Source organism: Antennarius striatus, chromosome 13, assembly GCF_040054535.1.
Source record: "Antennarius striatus isolate MH-2024 chromosome 13, ASM4005453v1, whole genome shotgun sequence".
Classification (NCBI taxonomy): Eukaryota; Metazoa; Chordata; class Actinopteri; order Lophiiformes; family Antennariidae; genus Antennarius; species Antennarius striatus.
The window spans coordinates 18,914,880-18,937,935 of NC_090788.1; the positions used below are offsets into that span (position 1 = coordinate 18,914,880).

The 23,056-nt window shown below is 39.3% G+C and overlaps 1 protein-coding gene across 4 annotated transcripts in view; it reads right to left on the minus strand.

The window, feature by feature from the left end:
• nrg2a (neuregulin 2a) overlaps positions 1 to 23,056 on the minus strand; it is a 64,741-nt gene that overhangs the window by 17,884 nt on the left and 23,801 nt on the right. For all 4 annotated transcript variants that reach the window (XM_068332202.1, XM_068332200.1, XM_068332201.1 and 1 more), the window contains exons 2-3: positions 17,343 to 17,508; positions 16,216 to 16,334 (exon numbers count right to left, since the gene is read on the minus strand). In XM_068332202.1, coding sequence (XP_068188303.1) covers positions 16,216 to 16,334; positions 17,343 to 17,508 — 285 coding nt within the window. The remainder of the gene's footprint in view (positions 1 to 16,215; positions 16,335 to 17,342; positions 17,509 to 23,056) is intronic.

Consider the following 23,056-nt stretch of genomic DNA (forward strand, 5'->3'; position numbering starts at 1 on the left):
ACACACGGAGATGGAGAACATGTAAACTTCACACAGAAAAGATCAAGACTGATTTATGAACCCTGAACATGTTCTGCTGTCAAAGTTTATTTGACTACTGGTCATACTAAATCTGTTTCACTGTGCTCCCCCTCCAGTCTCATCATTTGTAGCACACACAAAAAAAAAGATAATATCCGTGATCTGGTCCTTTTTTTGTGAATTCTAACGGATTTTCAATCCAAATCAGAAGAACCCCATGATGATATTTTCCTACTTAATTGTCATAAGTTCTGCAGCACAACCTGATTCAAATCCTCTTTAAACTCTTAATACATTCTAACTGATCACATCATATTCGTGTTCCAAACAACTGCAGCGCCAGTTCTGTTTATCCACATTCGCAGGTGGAAAGGTGGATGAGGTTCATTTACTGAAACAGTAAACATCACCTGGCCATGTTCAGAAACTTCTGAGAGAACCAGAAACACATTCCAGTGGGAAAAATGTTCTCCTTAGTGGAGTAAAATCAACAAATATAAAACAAATATTTTATGGACAATGCTATAGTCTTTCAAGTATCTGCAGACTTTGACTTGTAAATCTTAAAATGACATTTCTGAAAAGAGTAAGTAGCACTGTGTACAATATTAAAACAATTAAGGTGTTGCACAAGAGGTTGGAAATCAGGCTCCCTGAAGGTATAACCTCAACTATCAGTCAGCTTTGAAATATGTGAAGGATTATATATCAGGACATAAAAGATTACACAACTTCACCACTTTCAAATAACTGCTGTGATTAGATTTCAGTGAAGGCTTGAATCCTATTATTAACAAAAACAATCTATTTCATAGTTGTTTTTGGTGTATACTAAAAAAAAAAAAAAGACGTCCCGACTATGATACTGCACAGACAAACATTCTTCTTCTTTCTCTCCGTCTTGTTCAAACCCCTCTTCTTTCCTTTGGCTCCTCCAGCTACTCCCCCAGTTTGGAAAAAGTTCTGGTTTCACTGCATGTTGTATAATCATAGAATAGTCTCAGCTTTTATTATCACTGGAATATTAAAACTGTCCTCTTCTAAGCAAAAAAATAAAGTAAATCTACAAACACAATTCAATAAAGCCTCTTTATCAGATATTGAGCCTAGCTCCTACGACTAGATAAGGTGAGATTAAACCATTCTAGTATGCCGGCTTTGAACAGCTGCAGACAACGGCGAGGGAACCGCGACTAAAGTGATGCACAGAGAATCTATAAATCACACGTGTGCAGCCTCTTTAGGTTTTCTAATAAACTTGTAAAACTTGACAAAAGTATGTAAAAGCCTGCTGAGCAGCAGTAAAATATCCAGGCAGGGCTGGGAGATGCTGCGGACTTACTGCTCACCTGAAGCCGGTGGTATTCACAAGCTGAACGTCTACATACTCACGGTCAAACATGTTTAATTATACTGGAAGCCTTTTTCCTAGTTATTATGTTAGTTTACGATTTGTTTATTTTTTATGCTGGTTACTCAGTTCAGTATTTTGGAAAGAAATTGTGTTTAATTTCAAAAAACATAAAAATTACTAAAACTTTAGCAGACTGGGCTTTTAAATCCATGTCATATATAAGAAATAACTTGATAAAGTTTCAACATTGTCCACTGTGCAAGATGAGGACGTAAAGTCCTGCAAAAAGTTGAATTTGCATGGAAAAAATCTCATTCAAAAACTGTCATTGTGTTAAAAGCAAAAAAGTTAAAGGTTTTTATTACGGTATTGTGGTAAATATGTGCATTTGTGAAAAAAAAAAAATCGTATTCCTTATCTTGTCATCGTCAGTCTCGCAAATGACCAAAATGTATGAGTTTCAAAGCCCCCCTCAGCTTCTTCTGGTCTCTTCACTTAAATGTCCCAACATAAAAAGAAAAAACTAAACATCTCCAGTGGTACTTTTTCTTGGAAAAAGAGAGAGATACTCATCGCAAACCCTAAAGATGAAACAAGGACAGGGTTTTCTCTGTGAGGTGATCAGGTTCAGCCAATTTAGTGTTTACTCAGGTCACTTCAGATGTTTACTCGAGGTTAAAACTAAAGACCAGGCCTGAAAATTTATTGACGGGGTCAGAGACACACAAACACACCAATGACATGACATCACAACTGCTAGTCCATTATTCCTTTGTTAGGAAGCAGCTATTTATTCACATGCATGCATGCGCACACATACACACACACACACACACATACACACACACACAAATATACATAATATGCATATAGAATGTCATGGCAGAGTAAATACCATCACAAAAGGACTTTAGAACGTACTCCACTGGTTGTTGGAGAACCTTTCAGTGTTGTGTTGCACTTCAATGCTGCTTCAGAGGGATGCTGGGTTTCATGCGGTCTACAGTTTGGTCTGTGTTCACTTAGTAGAACATTTTATTATGATTTTTAGCCTTTAAATTGAATTGGATCTGTTTTACTTAAGTTTACTCTGAAGTCACGGATCTGTTGCTCAAGCAGCTCTGTGCTCACATAAAGAGGTGAAGGAGGACAAACGATGTGATGTGGGTGTTTTATAGAATACTGCGTTTTCATTTTATAGCATGGAATCTAAACCCTGATCTGAATTGGACCTCATTTGTTATTGGCAAGTGAAGCTGATGTGAACAGACCGCAGCAGTTTCTTCTAACACTTGCTGCGATAACATATGTAGTGAATTCTGTACATGTTCATCATTGCCATGTGGAACAACTGTTCAGCTGGGTTTGCATAGGCAGAGGTCTGGGAGAGAAAGTACATCACACTCTCCTGTATCAGTGACAAATGTCCTTTTTATTGCACTATTAAAAATGAAAAAAATTTGCATCTTATTTGAATGTACCTCAACAGGGAAAATCCTGAAACAGAGACCCCCAAACGGATAGTCTCTAAAAGAGGCTTCAGCCTAAGGAGTTTGGACTTTTCCTGCTTTTCTTGCAACTCACTGAGAATTAATTTCCTAAGTCAGAACAGCTTTAATTCACACAACAGTCAGCTCACATGTGAAATCTTTGCATATGATTTAAAAAAATGCACAAATATCCCATGGTGCAATCCCGTTTTACAGGAAGGGGACCAGAGTTCACGTGTATTTCTCAGGGTCAACTCTTTTGCTCCTCGCTGAATATTGGAAATCAGCCCCTCTCTCTCCTAAACAGAGTTCATTTATCTGCACTTATGTGGTTGTGGTTTAGTTAGGTTTGCTTAGTTTCTTAACCTTAGGTTTCAACTTTCTTTAGCTCTGGAGCCCAGGGGCTTAATGTGTGCTGGAGCAGACGAGAGGTTTCCTCTAGGTTAGCGGGACCCACAGTGTTTAGCCATCAGCCCTTGCCACTGACTTTGATTAATCCTTCATGGCTCAAGAACTGAAAAGAAAAGCTGGGGGTTCAAGCGGGACCATCTGGAAACCTTCATAAACATGCCTGTCTTTCCACACTCTCCAAAGAATTCTAAGAAAATCGTAAAAATGAAAAGACAGGTCCCCGTTGCACAGTTCTTTCCTCTTGAGGCACCCTGTGCATATGCAGCAAACAGAGAAGGGCTCACACAGAATCCAAGCCATGCACTGCAGCTCCGACTTGAAATACATTTTCAAACAGCCCGTCAGCGCTGCAGTTATAAACACGTCCCGCTAATTTATGACAAATGTTCATAATATGCTGTAGATTGGCTTAAATGCTTTCACTTCTGCTAAGACATTGAACAGAGAGGTATCTCAAGAAAACAAGCGGCTGATCCGGAGCAGGTAGAAAAGCAAAAGACGGTCAATTCCATCTGGATTTCATTATGCCTTTGTGGGTTTTTTTGTGGGTTTAAAAAAAAAAAAACTTTTAAAAGCAGTGCTATCGGAATAAAACATATGAATTCTGTAGCTTATTCAGCAGTGTGTTGTTGATTGAGAACAGCGTTCCACACCAAGTCCATCTCCAGCATTTCAGATATGCAGCTCCGAACACTTCAAATCCATACCACAGAGATAAAGTCATGCATTTATTTATTTATTTTTGTCAGGATGGAAATTTTAATTGATTATCACGTCAAAGAAGTGCAGAAATATTTGATGTGAGTTAACTGTTGCATGAGCTCAATGAAGTGCTAAGTGGGCAGCAATGGGTCAACAGGTGTCATCGCACGGAAGCACCACACGGTTCAATCTACTTGACCTTTAATTTAATCACATAAGTGAAAACATCGTAAAGAAAAAGATCAAATGAGGGAAAACTTCTTTCAAAACATGTTGCGAAAGAATGATTAGCTAAATACCCTCCAGCAGACAAAAAGACGATGGTATCTGTAACAGTACTGACGAATGTTTCCACAAGTTAATGTTATGTATCTGTACTAAAGCCCACTTCATAATGCATGCTTTCATGTTACATTTTTGCATATTGTGTTGTGTCGGTTTGTGTAATTCTAAGGGGAATGAATCTAGCTGGAATGAATAAAAAAGGTAAAGAGATAATGAAACACCACATCAGACCAAATTTGGTGAGTGCTGGTTTTGGCTCCATATGAATTTGCTGAAAGCTGGGGATGTGGTGAGAGAGATTATGCAGCTGTGGTTAAGTTGCATGAAAGAAATGAAAATAAGATATTGTTTTAGTGTAATTTTAATTTATTTATATTATGGGATCAGCTGTGGCAATGAAAGGTGATGTTATGGAGTCCGGGATGAATTAACAGATTAAACGACAGATACCTGGACTGTCATTGTTCTGATGGCATTGCTACAAGGAGGATCAGCTAAGTCTAAACATTTATCATATTTGTTATTGGAAGTTTGCTCATTAGATGGAATCCACGTTTTCATTTTCAGATTTCGAATGAGAACATATTTTGATAGTAGCTCAAGTCCAGGCAAATGTAGTGACGACGAAGGGAAGAAATGAAAAAAAAACAAAAAAAAAAACAGAAACATATCCAAAGAGGGGCCAAAAAAGAGAAATGGATAGAGTAACATAGTGAGGAGGAGGTTGGAGGAGAAAAAAAAAAAAAAGGTTTGTCGACAGAAACTTTAGTTGGAAAGTATTTCAGCTTGCCAAGGTTAACAGAAAACAAGAACGCACCTTCTTGCACACATAGGCACACCCTGTCAATGGTGATATCTGGATTTTTTTTTTTTTGTCTCAAAAACATCTTTAAAAGTCGTTTAAAGTAGAAAAAAAGACCTGAGGTGAAATACCCAAAGAGAAATTTATTTATTTATTTACTGTAGATAGGATGCACAGAGCTCCATCATGAATGAGAGTGCACTTAATGCATTTTTCTATACAAAATTACAAATCAAAAAACATCAGTAGGAAACAGGAATGTTTACAAATCAACAAAATGGATCCTACAAGGAACATTAATCTACCACCCACTCTCCAACAGGACTGCCACTGCCACAACCAGTGTGTCTTCTTTTATATTCTTGTCTCCTATTACCATTTTTCAGCCACATAGCTGATATGCCTGGTCTTGCCTGCCTCAATCATCTCAACACTGAAGTGAAATCAAAGAGCAGCCCAGTGTGTGTGTGTGTGTGTGTGTGTGTGTGTGTGTATGTGTATGTGTGTGTATGTGTGATTGCACAACAGCTGCTCACGAGCTGCAAAAAAAAAGAAGCAAAGTGCACTTATGAAGGGTAAAGTATGGAGCGGATGCGTGAACGGGTGCTGGTGTGGCCGCTGGCGGGAGCCAGAATGTGGGCAGTTGGTAACAAAATGACACATGGCGTTTTCCAGCAGCGTTGGTTTTCAGACGGGGCTGTTCTCTGCAGCTCCGGCTCAATGTGATGTTCTGACGATGCCTGTTGCTTCCACCAACTCTCGTGGTGGCATTTTCACGGCCACAGTTCCAGATGATCTGTAAACGGCGCAGAAGAGCACAATGGCAATTCCTCGGTGGCGTCCTCCACGGACAGACAGAAGAATTCTTTGTAAGAAATGTGGTCTGAAACCAAAGCAGAATTCTTCTCAATCTCCACGATTTAAGAAAAGATGCTGATTAAATCCAGCAGGAATGAATTAGATTTTAGGACTAAAATCTTCAAGCATCATGGTACCATTGTATTCAAAGAAATGAAATTTAATAAAAAGTAGAAATGAGAAGTGACAGCAACAAGAGATACGTGTGGAGGTAACCCTGAACCATCAACGCCTCACGCTGCTCTAACAAATTATTACTATTTGTTTTGACAACCTGCTCAGAATGCAGTCAAGACAAAATATTTCATTTATGGAGCCCAGATCGACTATAACTGTCTAATTATCTACACCTTTCTGTGTTATTTTCTGTTTATTTCCTTGTTTCTTGTTGTGTGGTGATGCCACATGTTCCGGGTCTTTTCAGTGTTTCCTGAGTAATCTCTTCTTTCACATGGACAATCATGTTTGGACTGCTTTATAATCATAAAAGAAAGTTTTAGCTAGTGTATATTTTTTTATATTTGATGACAAATGAACGGGGCAGTCAGGTTTGTTTTAGTTTAATGAGACAGTCTTGAATTCAGAGTTAACATGGCTCTATTTTACAGTTAATCATGAAAATATGTAGAAGACTGTTTCCTCTATTGATTGTTGAAATGTTTTGTTTATTCATTAAACTGTGTGAGAATAGAGCTTAATCATTATATAATAAAATTGGACTGGATTTCGCAGATTATAGCTGGTACCTGTGGACATTTTATTATATAATTTCAACAAAGACGTCCAATCTCAACACGAAAGATAAGGTAAGGAAGAAGATCCAAACCCCTGCAAACATTTTGGTTTTTAATCTAAGTGCCACCATAGCTCCAGCACCCTGTCTGCATTTCACATTCATCTTGGGACACCAGCATCAGCTCCAGCAGCTGGTTTGGAAAACACAGGAGGGAAATCCACCAAAGCGAGGAAAAATAAATTAGGAGGTCGGTTACATGTGGGAACATCATGGTCACCATAAAATTGCCAAAAAGTAACAAAAGGAAAAAAAAAGAAAAAAGGAATATCGCAAGATTATTCTAGTTGGTTATCGTTAACAACAAACGAAATCGGAGGCACCCACATGTCTCTGATGGGCTTTATTTTTAACAGCTGGCCTTCATTTTTGAAGAAGCACAGACTTTTTGTGGACCAGATACTGAGGACATGGACTACAGCTCCTTATTTGGGTGGTGCGCTCACTGCTCAGTCGTGGCCAGCTGTTAGGACTGAAGGTTTTCCCCGGTGTTATTCCACGAAAAACCAGAAAGCACAAATCTTTTGCGTGCGTGTGTGTGTGTGTGTGTGTGTGTGTTCTGCAGGCCTCCTTCAGTGTTATACATACACCACCCACGCTCGCTGTACGTCCCTGAAAAACGGGGCCGTAGAGCGCTGCTGTTTTGTTTGGCTGTCGACCCCTCTCTGTATACAAAAGCGATGAGTTCGCCGTGAGTGGATCAGTGATTAAAAGTGAGTGTGAAAAGGCTTCCTCGACATTCACTATATCCACCGCTCATCATTACAGAATTTCCAGGAAAAAAAAAAAAGCGCATTAGCTTTCAACATGCATGATGTGATGAACACAATGGCATAATCACAAGCAAACAAAGCAATGGCAGGTTTAGAATGAGAGACAGGTGTGGCAACTAAAACTATAGTATAGAGTTCCTGGGCTTTAAGCAATGGAATGGTAAGTATATGTTCCTCTTGTGCTCAAAGAAAACTTTGAAACAGTGTGAAGACACCCACGATTGCTCACATCCGAACTTTGAAAAATTGTAAAAAGAAATAGGAGGAGCAGGGACTGCGTTTGATGTGAGCAACAATAGTTTAGTCACTGAACCATCTTTGTTCAGCTTCTCAGGAACTGCAAATTACCACTGACTCGGTACAAGCAAGCATTTATGGCACGATGAATCACCATAAGCCATATTCTTACCCTCTTTGAACGTATTAATAAACACCTCTTGTCGGGCTATTTAACACATTTAAAAACAGAGATTTCTTTGCAGTCACCCATTATTGGGGTCATCATCCGGGAAAGACCACCAAGACAGCTGAAGGAGGGGGGGCCGGGGGGGGGGGCTGAAAGGGAATCTTTTATTACGCTATTAAATGAAGTCACAGATAAGTTTTAGTCCTGGGTCCTGGAAGAGTTAACAAAGCCTCGCACACAGCAAAAACCTCATGTCACCTCCTGCTCACATCACTCAGCTTTCAAGTGTAACAGCTGCTTCCTTCCACACACATAGCAATATCCTCACTCATTCTCACTGAGGGGCTTAACTGTCCCACATAACACTGTTAGATTACTGGATATCCCATAGAGTGGGATGTGTGGTGATTTCCAATATCGTTCTTTTCGGAGTTATGATTGAGGGAGTCCGTGTATCACTTCGGACCGATTTGGGATTAAAGTGATTACAGAGAGCAATCGGAACCTTAATGATGCTTTGCTTAACTTAAGTGAATCCATTCAATAAACTGCCTTTAAGACATTTTTTTCTCCTATAGGATGTGACAGCTGCCTCTTCTCTAACAAATTTACACATGTACGTGTCGAAGCAAATAAGTCATACCGCGCATAGCTCTTGTCAAAAAAAAAAAAAAAAAGCCAATCAAATGTCAACACTTAACTTTACTCATCTTCCATCACATTAACTGGACGTTGACTGAGGAAAGGTACATTAAGATACAAGTGACAACAAACATGATACACTAAGGATCCCCCACCATGCATGCATTTTTAACAAAGAATGGTCACTTAAGAAAGAGAAAATGTTCAGTGTTCTACATTAAAAAAATAAAATAAAAGGCTTAATTTCAACTAAGGTGAGTGCTTCAGTGCAAGGGTTCACAAGTTTCATTAGGAAGTATCAAACCCTTAATTTATGTCCTCATTTAGACAAATCCCATTCACCCAAGTTCAACTTAAAAATAACCATGGAAATAAGATAAATGAAAAACTGATTTTTTTTTTTTAAAAAGGCACCAATTCAGGGCCTGCTTGATGTATGTAAAAGTCTTACAAAATATTGAGCAATATTTGACATCTGAAATGAAACCAGCAACCAGGATTACCTAAATGAAATAATAATAACCATGGAAATGGAGAAAACAGGAGCAATAGAAAGAACCACCAACCAGCTTTGTGAAAATTTTTGACAGCAGAAACAAATGATGAAGGACAGGAGGATGGGATGGATGCAACAACTGCCATATTCCCCACTTTGTGTAGTTCATGGCAAGATATCATTAATACATGAGTAATCAAAACACACATTCTGTGCTCAAATGCTCATGAAAGCATAAGTAACCACCACACGAGAGGTCAAAAAAAAGATGAGTCTACTAATTTACGAAAATCGATTACGTGCAGTAACACATTTCTGTTTAACCATCAAACTGTTTACATCCATTAAGAATTAGTCAATGACTTCCTTTTGACTCAGAGTTAGTGTACGGTTCAGATTCTGAGATACGTATATAGTTCGAGCACATCTGTGACGTCAGACATGTTGAAGTCACACAAACGTAACCGATCTGTTTGTATGACCGGATGATGTGTGCTTACGAAGCCGTGGGTGTTGGACATCACCGATGCCTCAGTGATGCTTGCTTGAGCGTAAATGTACTCTTTTACTTCAGTGGGTGTTTGTCCACTTGTGACACAGACGTTTTACTCTGAATCCTCCTACTGCACCGGATACTGCACACGAACACAGAAAGCCTCTTAAAAATACACAATAACAACATGCTGCGTGGGTGAGGTGATGCAACTAAACATTGTCGGAGAGCGTCAGAACAAGATCAGAACTCTTGACGTTGTCCAGGTGTCTTGAGGTAAGAGGTGAGATCAGACAGGTTTGACCTTTTGCTTTTGCATCATTCTGAAGTCTGTCCTCAATCCTTTTATTTGATGTTTGCACATACAAATACCTCAACATTCTTTTCAGCAGAGCAAGAGCGGGAGATACCTTTTTTTATATTTGCCTGTAGGCTCTGAATACCATCACACAATTAAAGACCGTGATGATAAAGGCATCTGCAACTTGTTAAGACACTTTGGATGTTTCGCAAAAGCCAAGATCAGGATCATTTTAAGACAGGAAAGAATTCAGCATCATTTTACCACAACAATGTTGGAATTAACAACAAGTTCTTCTAAGCTAGGTGTGTCTGCTAGATTACAGTGTCAGATTTTCCCAACAGACAAAAAAAAACAAAACTGGATCCTGACTTTATGTACTCAAACTTGCCAACTGACAAGACCTGAGATGGCCACCTTGGAGGAATGCCTGTCCAGATCCCAGGAGTGGGGATAATTTTGAAAAAGTGGCCATGACTAATAGCACAGCAGCTTGATCTACAGAGCTCGACAAGCTGTTTTCCAGCGAGTTGTAAATTATAGAAGGCTTGGCAGATGTGAAGCCTGTTTCTCTTAGACGTTTCTGCTGCTGCTGCTTACCCACACCAATCAATAGAATTGACTGGCATACAGATACTACACATTCAGCTACAACCACAACCAGTAATAAATCTTAAGCATCATGAGAGCTTAGTTGATTGCTTACGTAGTGTACATTTTTCTTTTTTTACAACTCAGACTGGATGTAGAGACATAAAAGGAGCATAGGAAGTTGTGTTTACGCAGTTGAAAGTAGTGACGAGTGTGACGTTTCACTTACGTAGGAGATGAAAATTTACTGGAAGATGACAGAAAAAAATCTGTGGGAGTTCTTTTTTTTTTTTTTACTGGTGTTTATTTATGTAATGTTCTCTGTACACTCAACATTAACTAAAAACAGAGACGTAATGACTTTCTGTTCAAATGAAGAGAGGTTACTGAATCACGATACACAAAAAAGTAAAGTATGACATCGAACATGAGTCCACCTGTCTATACTCCACAAAAATGGGTGACGCGGCCTCCAAAAGTCTTTCTCTATTAAAACTAGTAAAACAGACCCTGACTGTTTTAAATTATCAATGAAAAAAAAAAATTTTTTTAAGATGCCTGGTACATAGGGTGTATCACATCTGCTTTTACAACTGCACTTAATTTGACATTGTAAATTACAGTGCGTGGTTATAGACTCCTTGTAGATGTGAAGGCCAATACAGAATGTGTAACACAACTTTATGAATTTTTTTTACGATGGCAGTGTGCAAAATACTCTTAGCCTTTATCACTTTCAGATGTTTTTTCTGCTGTTGGTCCAGTTTTCAGACAGAAAACTTGAAGTCTCTTGATATAGAAACACTCTATATTTAATTGGTGCACGAATGGCTGTGTCTGAAAATTCTACCTCCTGCGCTGAAGATGCATTCAGCATGTAAGGTGGAACGAAGTTGTAAAGATCTCATCATTTATGTGTGTGTGTGTGTGTGTGTGTGTGTGTGTGTGTGTGTGTGTGTGTGTGTGTGTGTGTGTGTGTGTGTCTGTGTGTGTGTGTGTGTGTGTGTGTGTGTGTGTGTGTGTGTGTGTGTGTGTGTGTGTGTGTGTGTGTGTGTGTGTGTGTGTGTGTGTGTGTGTGTGAGAGTGGAGATGCAAACTCAGTGAATGTCGTGATGTAGCAGAGATGCTATTTTAGCCACTCAGTTGTAAAAGCAGCTTCTGCCGGGCTTTAGTTTTGAGACAGAAGAGACTATTTGCTTTCAGAATCAGGAGTAAATAACATGTAAAGGTATGCGTGTGTGTTTGCGTCTGCACGTGTGTGTGTGTGTGTGTGTGTGTGGGCTTGTGTGCATGTGTGCACGCATGTGCGAAATTGTTGCTGGTGGGGCCCAGCACGACTGCTGAGGTTGGAGCAATCATATGTTCAGCTGTGATTTCCATCAACACATTCCTGGACGCTCACACACTCTCTCAGTGGAGCTGTACACAGCAACCCCCCCCTAAGGATGTGACCTGCAGCCTGCAGACACATGGCTGCCTCACAAGCGCTTATCACAACACAGCAGCCTGTAGGATAATGGGAGGCCTTAATCTGAAGCCACGTGGAGCCGAGCAAACTTTGACTAGTGTTGCTCCTTAACACTGGCCTTATAGAAAACAGTCAGTGATATACTACACCGTTCTGCAGAAGGCTAGCAGGTCTTACCATGCCAGACTGATTACAGGGTAGAGGTCGGACCAAATGGACAACAAATGGTCCGTGCTCCTCTACACTGGGGGGGGGGGGAGGTTGGGCGTGAGGCTGGAAACACCATGCAGGAAAAGGCAGCAATTGTTATAGAAACTGCTAAAAAGACATCTGATACATACCAAGACCACCATGAGACACACCCACACACAGGCTGTGCACTGCTGCACATTCTGAAATACTGACAAAGGCAACATACAAAAAAAATCCCAAACAAAACAACAACAACAAAAAAGGAGAAATTAGAAATTGAGAAAATAAATCACATTGATGATTAATGGCAAATGTAGCCACACAGAAAGCAATAGCATTAAAGGACTTGTGGGATGAAACGCTGGCAACAAGCAACATAAAACATTCAAGTCAGCAAAACATCCAACTATCCATGCTGAGTAATTATACAACTGCTTGGCACTCAGTCAGCTGACGATGTGCATTTCTCTTCTACTGGTCACATAAAAAAAAAGAAAGAGACGTGAGTAAAAATCCCCACATAAGTTCCAATCATTCAATGCTTTTTGGCAAAACTGTGTGACTGGCGTGAAGCCACGATGCACTCCGTGCTTTAAAAACGCACGAGGGATTCGCTTTAGGTTTTAGGCTCAGTCTTGAACACACTTAGTTGTTTTTTTTCCCATCCAAGGCACAATTTTGCGCACGACGGTCCACATCTTGACCAGGAGTTTACGAGGGTGTTGCATTTTAGCTTCTTGTACAAATATTGACATGGGTTGGCTGAGCTGATTAATGACCAGCTGTTATGTGAAGCATCATATAATAAACGTTATATATACAAAGACACACACATACACACACACATAAACAAAATATATATAACATGACAAGTGAACTTTTCTTTTCAGGACAGTTAAGGCACTTCTTATAATGTTTCATTTTCTTATGCGGAACTAAAACACAATCCATGACTGCAAATTTAAAGGACAATTTTTTAAAAATAAATGCAGCAAGTATCTTATTCTCCCAATGATAGAAAAGAATAAACATGCATAAATAATTAAAAGCACAATATTAATGACACACACACACGTCGAATCAGTGCAGGAGCCGGTACAAGCTGCTGAGCTTGTGGTGGCCTGCATTCGCCATGTGGTGGAGCTGAGTGATGGCTTCGGAAAAAAAGTCTACCCGCACCACATCAGACAGGAGGAAGAGGCAGCCATGTGCTCCCACACCGAGCTTTTGTTTTACTTAATCATCTATGATCTTTCACTGCCTGTCTGCGCGATGGCTGATGTCTCTTAACGATTGCATTTTACTTTTACAGGTTCCAGCTGCGGTAGGAAGCATTCTTGCCAGACGCCTCGAGCGGTACAGCATGAAAAGCCGTGCTGTGATACCTGACTGTACAAAGCTTGCATAAACCTTACAAGCACTAACTGCGTTTTGAAAAAGGGTGTGAAAGTCTGTCTTCGTACGGTTCTCCCTCTACTTGATAATCTGCCTGTTCTCTGTACCCCCCCCCCTTCGTCTTCTTCTTCTTCCTTCTTCTTTCACCCTTAACATCTTCATCTGCTTCTTTTCATGCATTCCCTGATTTTGTAAAGCATCCCCCCTTTATTTACGCTCACTTCTTCTTTTGTTCTTTTGGTACATCTACATCTACATCTACACCCCTCCCCATAATCTCCCTTCCTAGAAGGCACACATACACAGAAATGACTATAGTTGCATGCAGCTTTGGTAAAAGACTGCAGCATTAAAGCATAGTCTACTGCAGCCCTGTAACAAAAAAAATGCATCTCTTGAAAACCAGCTCTCTACATTTAAATTGCATTAATGTTCTTAAAATCTTACATCTGGATTAAACAGACGTTTTTCAGATAGTCTGGTTCAGATTAACTAAACCCTAAACCGTCACAAACATCTTCTGCAAAAAGAATATTACTATTCTTTGATAACATGAGCTGATTTCTGCTTTTTCATCAGCATATGATAATTACACATGTGTGTACTCTGTGCTGTTGTTTCCTTTAATTTAGAGTACATTTACAGTTTCACCTCCCTGTCTATGAACCCATTACTCCTGATTCGCCCCGTCTTGTCTTCTCCCCTCAAGCATCACAGTTGCAGCATACTCACGGAATGGCAGTGGGAGCTTTTTTATTTTTTTTTTGCAAACAAACACATCCACGCATGCACAACAAAAAAAAAGAGACAGAGACAGACATGTGATGATTGTGGAAAATTATAGGATACACCACAATGATACTGTTGTTAGAATATCCAGAAGTTATTTAAGGAAATGTCAAAGCTGGCAGACATACAGAGATGCACTTTACACAAAAATGTGTACATGCAGCAAAGATGTGACGTACTATAGACATTCATATTAAGATCATATTAAGATATCATAATTTCTACTTATGCCATTACCCACTAATGATATCCTATCCTATCCTATCCTATCCTATCCTATCCTATCCTATCCTATCCTATCCTATCCTATCCCATCTTTTACCAAACATCTGGCTGCACTTGTTCAATGCTATGTAATATTATATTTTCTTCGATAACACTGCATTACAAGAATGTTTGCCAGCTAAGATCGTCATATAGGGTTTCATGGGGCAACCAGTCACATGTTCATGAGCCTTCATTAAAGATTCAGACAAACAGGTGCTGCCACCAGGGAATCCCCGACATCCACAGCAAGCAGACCATGATTTAACCTATTTATTTAATTGCCATTAGATGTGTTTGCAACAAAGAAGAATAATCTTTATAATATTAAGTGATCGCAAATGTTAGTACCACATGTCTGGAGCTTGTAGTTTTGCATCACGGACTTCTTAAATATTGCTCACACATGGAAAAAATATTAACAAAAAATATCAGTGCACTCAGATAAAGCCAAGCCCCCCCCCCCCCCCCCCCCCCAAAAAAAAACAAAACTGTTGAAATAAATCACTCAATTTGTTTTTGCAGAGATGAAATTTGCACAATGGGTGGTTTCTTCCCTGCTCGTCTAATAATGCAGCTCTACTCAAGTCTGCTAACCACAAACAATGATGTTAACAGGATGGCCTTGACAAATAGAAAGAGAGAAAGGCAGGTGATTATTGAGCCTTGAAAGCAAATACAAGGACAATGAGTGATGACTAAACACCAGTCCCCTCTTGCTTTCTTGCTCGCATTTCCCTCTCAGGCCCTTAAAAAAATCATCCTGCTGTCAAGGTCAGGGATGGAAAAGGAGATGATGTTCCATGTGGTGTGGGTTGAAAATGCCACCTTGATCTCATTGCTGCTCAAAATATTTAAAGTCAAAGATGTCATCGTGCACAAGTCGAATAAAACTGATGCCGTTCATTACCCCCAGCCTCTCGTACGCAGGGTGCATTGTTGGGTAGTGCGGTTAACTGAAATCCCAGCAGGATGTTCACGCACATCAGGCAGATTCTGACTCACATGTGCCAGACATCCTAACCCTGTATGAAGTGTATCTTCCTACATTTTTTTTTTTAAAAAATACTGGCTCCATCCACTCAGACAAGCTACCCACAGCAGCCGTACACTCAATACCAGCACCGCTTGGAACAATACAAACTCACCACCCTACCAAATGGAAGCAGCTGTTATAGAAACTCTCTCATCTGCTACAATACTTTGTAAAACTCGGGCAATGCGCGTGCACCACTGGTGAATAAACCTGTTACATTCTGTCACTCGCTCCGAAGATTCTGACACTATTTTTTTTTGTGTGTGTGTTTTTATAACTTTCATATTCTTTTTGAACAGCAGTTTAGATTTTGCCGTACAATCTGCGGCTTTCGTTGTGCGCTGGTGTCGTCTCGTGTTGTGTAGTTTTTGTGTGACCTCACATTGCAAGCAGAAAGTTGGGAATGAAAAACTGAGATATCACACCATGCAATGCATTTAAAATCCATTCACCTCCGAGCGCAATGTGTGGTTCCACTGATTATAACGGGCCCAACATGCACATGTGTGGACAGTTGTTCTTCATGCATGTTACCATCGTTACATGCATGCCTGCTCCTTGATCTCTCATTTGGCAAGAGAACAGTCGTAACAACAACAACAGCACACACATCTGTGCCACTTCGCTTGTTGTGTAGGTGTCAGTGTACTCACAGCTTTGGACGTTAACAGTGCCAGTGGAGTTGTCCTTTCCCAGAGGGTTCTCCACCACACATGTATAATTCCCAGAATCCTCCAGTTTTGCTCTGCTGATCTGGACTCTGGAGTTTTTCCTGTGGGAGACAACACTCATACAGCTGAGTCAGGGGATTCAGGGGAGGGAGGAAATAGCTTGGAAACGCAACAAGTGGAAACATGGGGGACAAAGAGGTTGACAACAGGGCAAGCAGCAGCATGGCAACAACTGTGCTTTGACAGATACTGACTTACCCCAGGCTAAAAGGTGGAGGGAAGCTGCCTATAATAAGAGAGTGCGCTGTGGGACCACGTCCTATTGTTTCCATGCATACTGTTGAATGAAAGGCTGTTTTATGGCTCCATGTTACATCCTGACATCACTTGAAAGCTTTACTGCAATAATGTATGTGTATGTAGTGTATGTGACATCAACCCACTTGACTGAGAGGAGAACAAGACTCTCCTACAGAGAGCTGCAGGAGCTTCAGGGCCAGCCTAGTGGTCGACTGGAGAACTGCAACTGGCCCTTAATGCAAATTTCTTAATTATTTGTATTAAGATTTTAGTCAAAAATAATAGAAAGTGTGTTCAATCTGTTTAATATGTTTGTTAATCTAAAATAATGACAGCAGGTGAGCCTTACAACAAAATAGAAGACACTTTAAACTGGGATCCATAATCAGTCAGTAGCACCAATAGCAAACATTGGGCAAAATGATCCTGTGAAATCACTCACATACAGAATTATATTTTTTGCTCAAGTTAGCAACCACTCCATTAATCAAGCAATTTGAGGTAAATTGTAAATGAGCTGAATTCATGGTAGACAAACAAATGTTTGAGGAAGTTATACTGGCATAAAGGGAGGAGGTTGAGGTACTTGTTTTAGGACACATCACTGCACAATATTTAATGAAAAGGCTCGATAATCCAAATATTAAATGAATGCTTGTATTACAGTTCATTGATTTTTAAAATACATTCCAATTAACGGTTTAATTAAAAATTTACACCAGCACATATTGACAGTAGCAACCCTGACTTCTCCATCTGTTTTCATGGCACACTGTTAGTGTCTGGTTTTCAGGACAACTTGTACTCACTGGTTATTCCTTATTCTGATTTTTCTGCTTTTCTTCAGCTCGTTGCCATCTTTGAACCATCTGTACGTTGGGATTGGGTTCCCTGTGGCCTCACACTTAAATGTGAGCTTGCTTCCCTCTTCCACTATCCTTGGATTCTTCATTGGTTTTAACTTTGGAGCCGCATCTAAAAAGAGAGAACAAAAAAAAAATGACTTGCTGTTATTAAACATGATGAATACAGACCTGTTTGCCATTTAGTTTGCACATTTGTTCTGGGAGAAATAATGAGTCAAAGAGGGATGGAGAGACAGCGGTGAAGCCAATCTTTATCTCTAAGGACCAAGCAAACCATTCTCTGATGTGATGACCAGATGTTGTCATGAGAAACGCGATCAACTTCGGCTCGGACTAATAAACTGGCTGAATTTTGCTTTGCGGCTATTAAAACACCTGGAGCAATATTTCAGATACATCCATCAGCGACTGCAAGCTCATGTGCAATTAGAGAAAAGCCAAGAATATGTTGGCGCTATAAAATTTTTATTGCAGTGGTAAACTAAAGAAGACAACACTTTCGTCACGACTCTTTCATCTACTACATTCACACAAAGGTTGCTCAGTCCATCCCAAATAAAGTCTCTTTCTACGTCCTTCAAATTCTGTCATACTGTGATGTTTATTGAGTGTGAAGCATGAAAAAAAATTATTTCTTGAGTATTTTTATGTAACTTTCATGCAGTTCAGTTGTAAATTTCCCTGTTTGGGATCAATAAAGTATATCTGATCCAGTATATGTTATCTTATTTTAAATTAAGCTAAGTGCACACACGTACACACACACACACACACACACATAGACACACACACACTTGCCAGCTGACAGCTGCACACATGTTTAGGAGAAGACTCATGCAGAGCGGAGAAAGAGAGAAGAGGTGAACAAGGGTCAACCAGAGGCTGGCCAAGATGCCCCCCACCCCCACCCCTCTCTCTCTTTTACACACACTCTCTCCATCCGTGTGTAACATTTACAATGTCATGCATATGCTAAACTAAGTACTCCTACACATTACAGCTGCTTGCTGCGCATCACCTCAAATGGACAAGAGCAGAATGAAGACAGGCAAAGTGGAAAGAATTTGTGTTTCATCAACGTTAGGATTTCAATTACACTTGTATATTGAGGTGCATCAAAATTGTTCCATTTCTTCTTCTTCTCTTTTGAGACTGTCCCACTTCCCTGACCCAGTAAAGGTCACGTGTCTGCACAGGTTAGTTTTTTAAAAAAAATTATTTTAAAAATAGTCATCATCGTCATCCACATTGTTCCAGAGATGTCATACCATCCATCACCTTGGCAGAAAACTCGGTTGTTTTTGCAACGTAAACACACACACACACACACACACACACACACACACACACACACATGCAGCTCCCTCTGCATCTTTGTCAATGCAAGTCAATCTCATTTTGAGTGTTCTCCATCTCCGATTCTCCGCATCAGTGTTGAAAACTCCCAGCTGGGGTTTTTTTTTTTTAATGTCCCTTAAAATTCTGATAAACATATTTTTATTTTGTAGAAAAATAAGCAATAAATTCATATTTGCATTATATAACAGTATTGTTTGAGCAGCCAATGACAGCACAGATTAATTTTAATCCTCACTGATACTTTTTTTTAAAATTTATGATATTTGAATTCTATGAGTTGTGCAGCTGTTCACATCACAAGCAGCTATGGTTGTGGTTAGAGAGTCGTCTGTTTGACATACACATTGTACTGATTACAGCTGGAATCGGTTGAAACGTCACATTTAAAATAGACTGCAAACAACATAGATCAATGGATAAAGCGACTATTCTTGGATCAATAGTCATTTGTGATCAAAATAACTCCGTAGCTGGTGAGACAGACTTTTATCTGTGAAGAGCTTCCAGTTGGAAAATGAGAAAAAATATCATAAAAATATCATCATTTGATGATATTCATGGCTTTTGGAAATTTAAGACAAGGGTTCTAACACAAGGCAGATGCGTCTTTGTACTAGAGTAATATTGATGAACTTCTTCTCAGAAAGGATCTTTGTGATACCGAGGCAGTTCAGCTCCAGATTCCGCAGTCCAACAAAAGGGTTTAAGCAATAAAATCCTCATTTATGCAGCATGGAATAAACACAGTATTACTGAAAGTCATAACATTATATGGGCTGAACATGTATTGCCGTTTAAAATCACATCAGCAACTATGAAAGCAAAGCAGGTTTATCGATTGCCTTCAGTAAGATGTCAAACTAACATGAGACTCCTGACGCTCCAGATGTTCATCATTAAGTTTTTCTTCATCTAACAAATGTAACACACCATATTCTATTAAATAAAGATCAAATAGCAAAATGCTTGATGTTCTATGCCTCCAACTACATTTTATACAACTCTGCTTAATGGAAAACTGCCAACGGTTAATAGCATACGCACATGTGAAAACTATGATTGGCAGCTCTTACATATACCTCTGTGCTTGATGACTTATTAAACTGAAAAAAAAAAAAAAAAAGCCACAAGACTTTATGTGCATAACATCTCTATACACTTAACCCAGCAGGAAGGCCCTGCCAATCACAGTTAGTGAGTATAAAGCATGAGGTTACACCGTAAAGAAGGAGTCCTTCATCTGGACACAGGTTTGTCCTTGCCAAGCAAATCAAACAAGCTTCGTCCTTCACCTGGAAAAGTGGGGGTGGGGGGAACCTGCATATCTCATCAACCCCTGCTGGCCATATGTGTGAGAGGGTCTGCTTATTCTAAAGGACGCGGCTCTAGTGAAGATGTAGTCCATCAGGCTCTCCAGGTTTGATATGCAGATGTTAAACATTCTTGACCAGAGTTTAGTCGCTCCAGCTTTAAGTTGCACTACGCAAAATAAATCAACATAACAACATATGAATAAATTCCCCTATTGTCAGTAAAATTTTGACTCTGAAAGCTTGCTCAGTGGCGGCTGCTGATGTTGAGGCCAATGGATGTGAAACACAGAGCATCATTTAACAGAAAGCTTGACAGACAAGTATAAGTCCAATCAAATTGACATTATTTGATATAAATCCGGTAAGTTCCACTAATTGCAGTTAATGCTTTCCAAACACAGAAACATTACCATATTAGTAAAAATGATTTCTTGGAGACAAATGGCTCATTTTCCATTACGCCATTGGGAAAAGCGTCCAGCATCAGAGATAAAACCCCCGGCCGGGACAGTCCAGTTCTTTTTTGAAGCAGAGGGGCAGCTGCAGACATGGACTGTAAAAAAACCAAATTTGAGAATAGAAGCCTAACCAGCGTGTCAACAGCTCATGCCTTGGGCAACAGTTGGAAACCTCAGCACAGGAAGAGATTGTTCAAAAACAAAGTGACTTGATGAATTAACAATGCATTGCTCATATTATTGAGTTAACATTTTCTGTTTTACTTCCAGGAGCTTAGAAAAGGAATTCCAGGAATGCCTTTTGTGTTTTGGCTCCTAGACAAAGTATCCCTGATTACTCTGGAGTTATGTCACTTCACTGCATATTGTCAGAAGACAAATTGTGTGGTGAGACAGCTAGAGAAATGGGTTTGGCATGTGGGAATGGTCTCCAGACACTGCACAAGAGTCACTGTAGCGCAACATCTGTTCAAAGACATCATTTCAACAGCCTGCCATCACAAACAATACACTTTCACCAAATAATTATCAAGTGCATTGTGTATAAATGCTTCAAAGTGTTGCTCTTCTGCTCTCACTGAGCATCACAGACATGAAACCAATAAGTGATACTTTTCATTGAAACATATGTTTTATGTTTCTCTGTGACAAGACAGCACGTGAACACAACGCGTGTCAAACATAAATTATTTCAGCCGCTTTCATTCAATTAGGTCATCCCTGAACTGACAACTCGTGAAAAGTGATTTTAATTTGAAGGAGTTCGTTTAAAAAATAAATAAATAAAGGCGATATAATTTTTGTAGTTTTCACTTGTAATCTTGAACTGTTTTTACCCAAGAATTTTTAAAACAATCCAACACAGACACTTCATGGAAATAGAAACGTCAGGAATTCTTCACAGCGTACAGCAAACTGTAAAACATACATAATTTACGGTCCTCTCATTTCCTCCAGCTGTGAACTCACACACTTTAACTGCACCATTTTTATGGTTTGACTGTACAATGAAAAGAACAAAATAACAACATCATTTGCCACTGTTTCACGAGTAAAATATACCTGCTGACCTCCTGACCTCTAAAACTTACAAGGAATGCATCAATACCAGTCACTCCACTGGTAACTGCAGAGTGATGTATATTGTTTCAGATTTATGGTACTGACAAGATGCCCATTTATAAATCAATTTTAAATGGAAAACTGAAATAATATGATCTGTACATTATTCAAAGTCTAAAAAGACACACAGCTGTCTATCATGGCTGATTTCCAATATGTATGTTTTGTGAAGCTAAGATGAGCACTTTGTTAGACATGCTCCAGCAAAAAAAAAAAAAAATCATTATGACTGACAGACGGAAGCGTGGATATAAAGACAGGCACGGGGATGACTATACCCGTCAATATTTATACCAGGAGATAAAATATGAGCAAAATTTATGTGATTTGCAATTTATTTCCAAAAGATACTGAGGTGAAGGATCTCGTCTTGGGAGAGAATCTGAGGTCCATTCACTCCTGCTACTGCATTGGATGAAATTAGATTCCTACTATTTTGCAAAGTTTGGCAAATTGTCCAATTAAATAAATGGTCCAACAACAATCAAGCATTGCAGCTTTCACTGAAAGCTACTTCTTCTGATTATGAAACATTCATCACATTGGATTATGATGTAAAACATCACATTTTGTCTTTGCATAAGTGTCGCCACGTTGTGCCTCTGGTAACTAGACTACTTGTCTAGACGTGTGCAGCTCTGCGTCCTGCAGACAGTCTACGTCTCACAGTGTGTATACCATGCAGCATGCAGGATGGTGCAACACAAACTGCTGCCAAAAAGAAACTTCATACTCTGATTGTATATCTCTTTTATATTTTCGGCATATCTTCAATTACATTTTGAAAGGTCACTGACAACATTTGAAACAGTTGTGCGTCTGAATGTCAAAGCAGCACTCAATACTTTACTGTGTCAAAAAGCTGGTGGTTGACATCAAGTTCCTGTAATTACCAAAGTGTGAACATATTTGCTCACCACTGTGTCTTCTGACTCTACAAACATGGGAAAGCCACATCTGAGCACAGTCATATTTTCATAAATGGTATTGACCTGGGATTTTCTTCAAATACAAAACCTATAATTATATATAATTATTATTCCAGCCCACCTCATAAAATGTATATATGTATATATACACTGTCACATGAAATAAAATAGCTTTAAGCAAAGAGTGATTATTTATTACCTGCTCTGGCCTGATCTTACAACATACAGTATATCATAATACTAATGTTTATTCCCATCTGTGTGACAGAAAAAAAGAAGACAAATTCAAAAATAATGTGTGTGAACACATTTAAATTACAACCTTCCATGGGATAATATACAATGAAAACTATTGTTAATGAAGTTATGAAGGTTTGTTCAGATGAGAACCATACAGATAATATTCACCTGAAAGTGTTTTTAGTACTGATAATCTTTAGTTGGACACAGATTTCAGCCATTCTTTGCAATTTAAT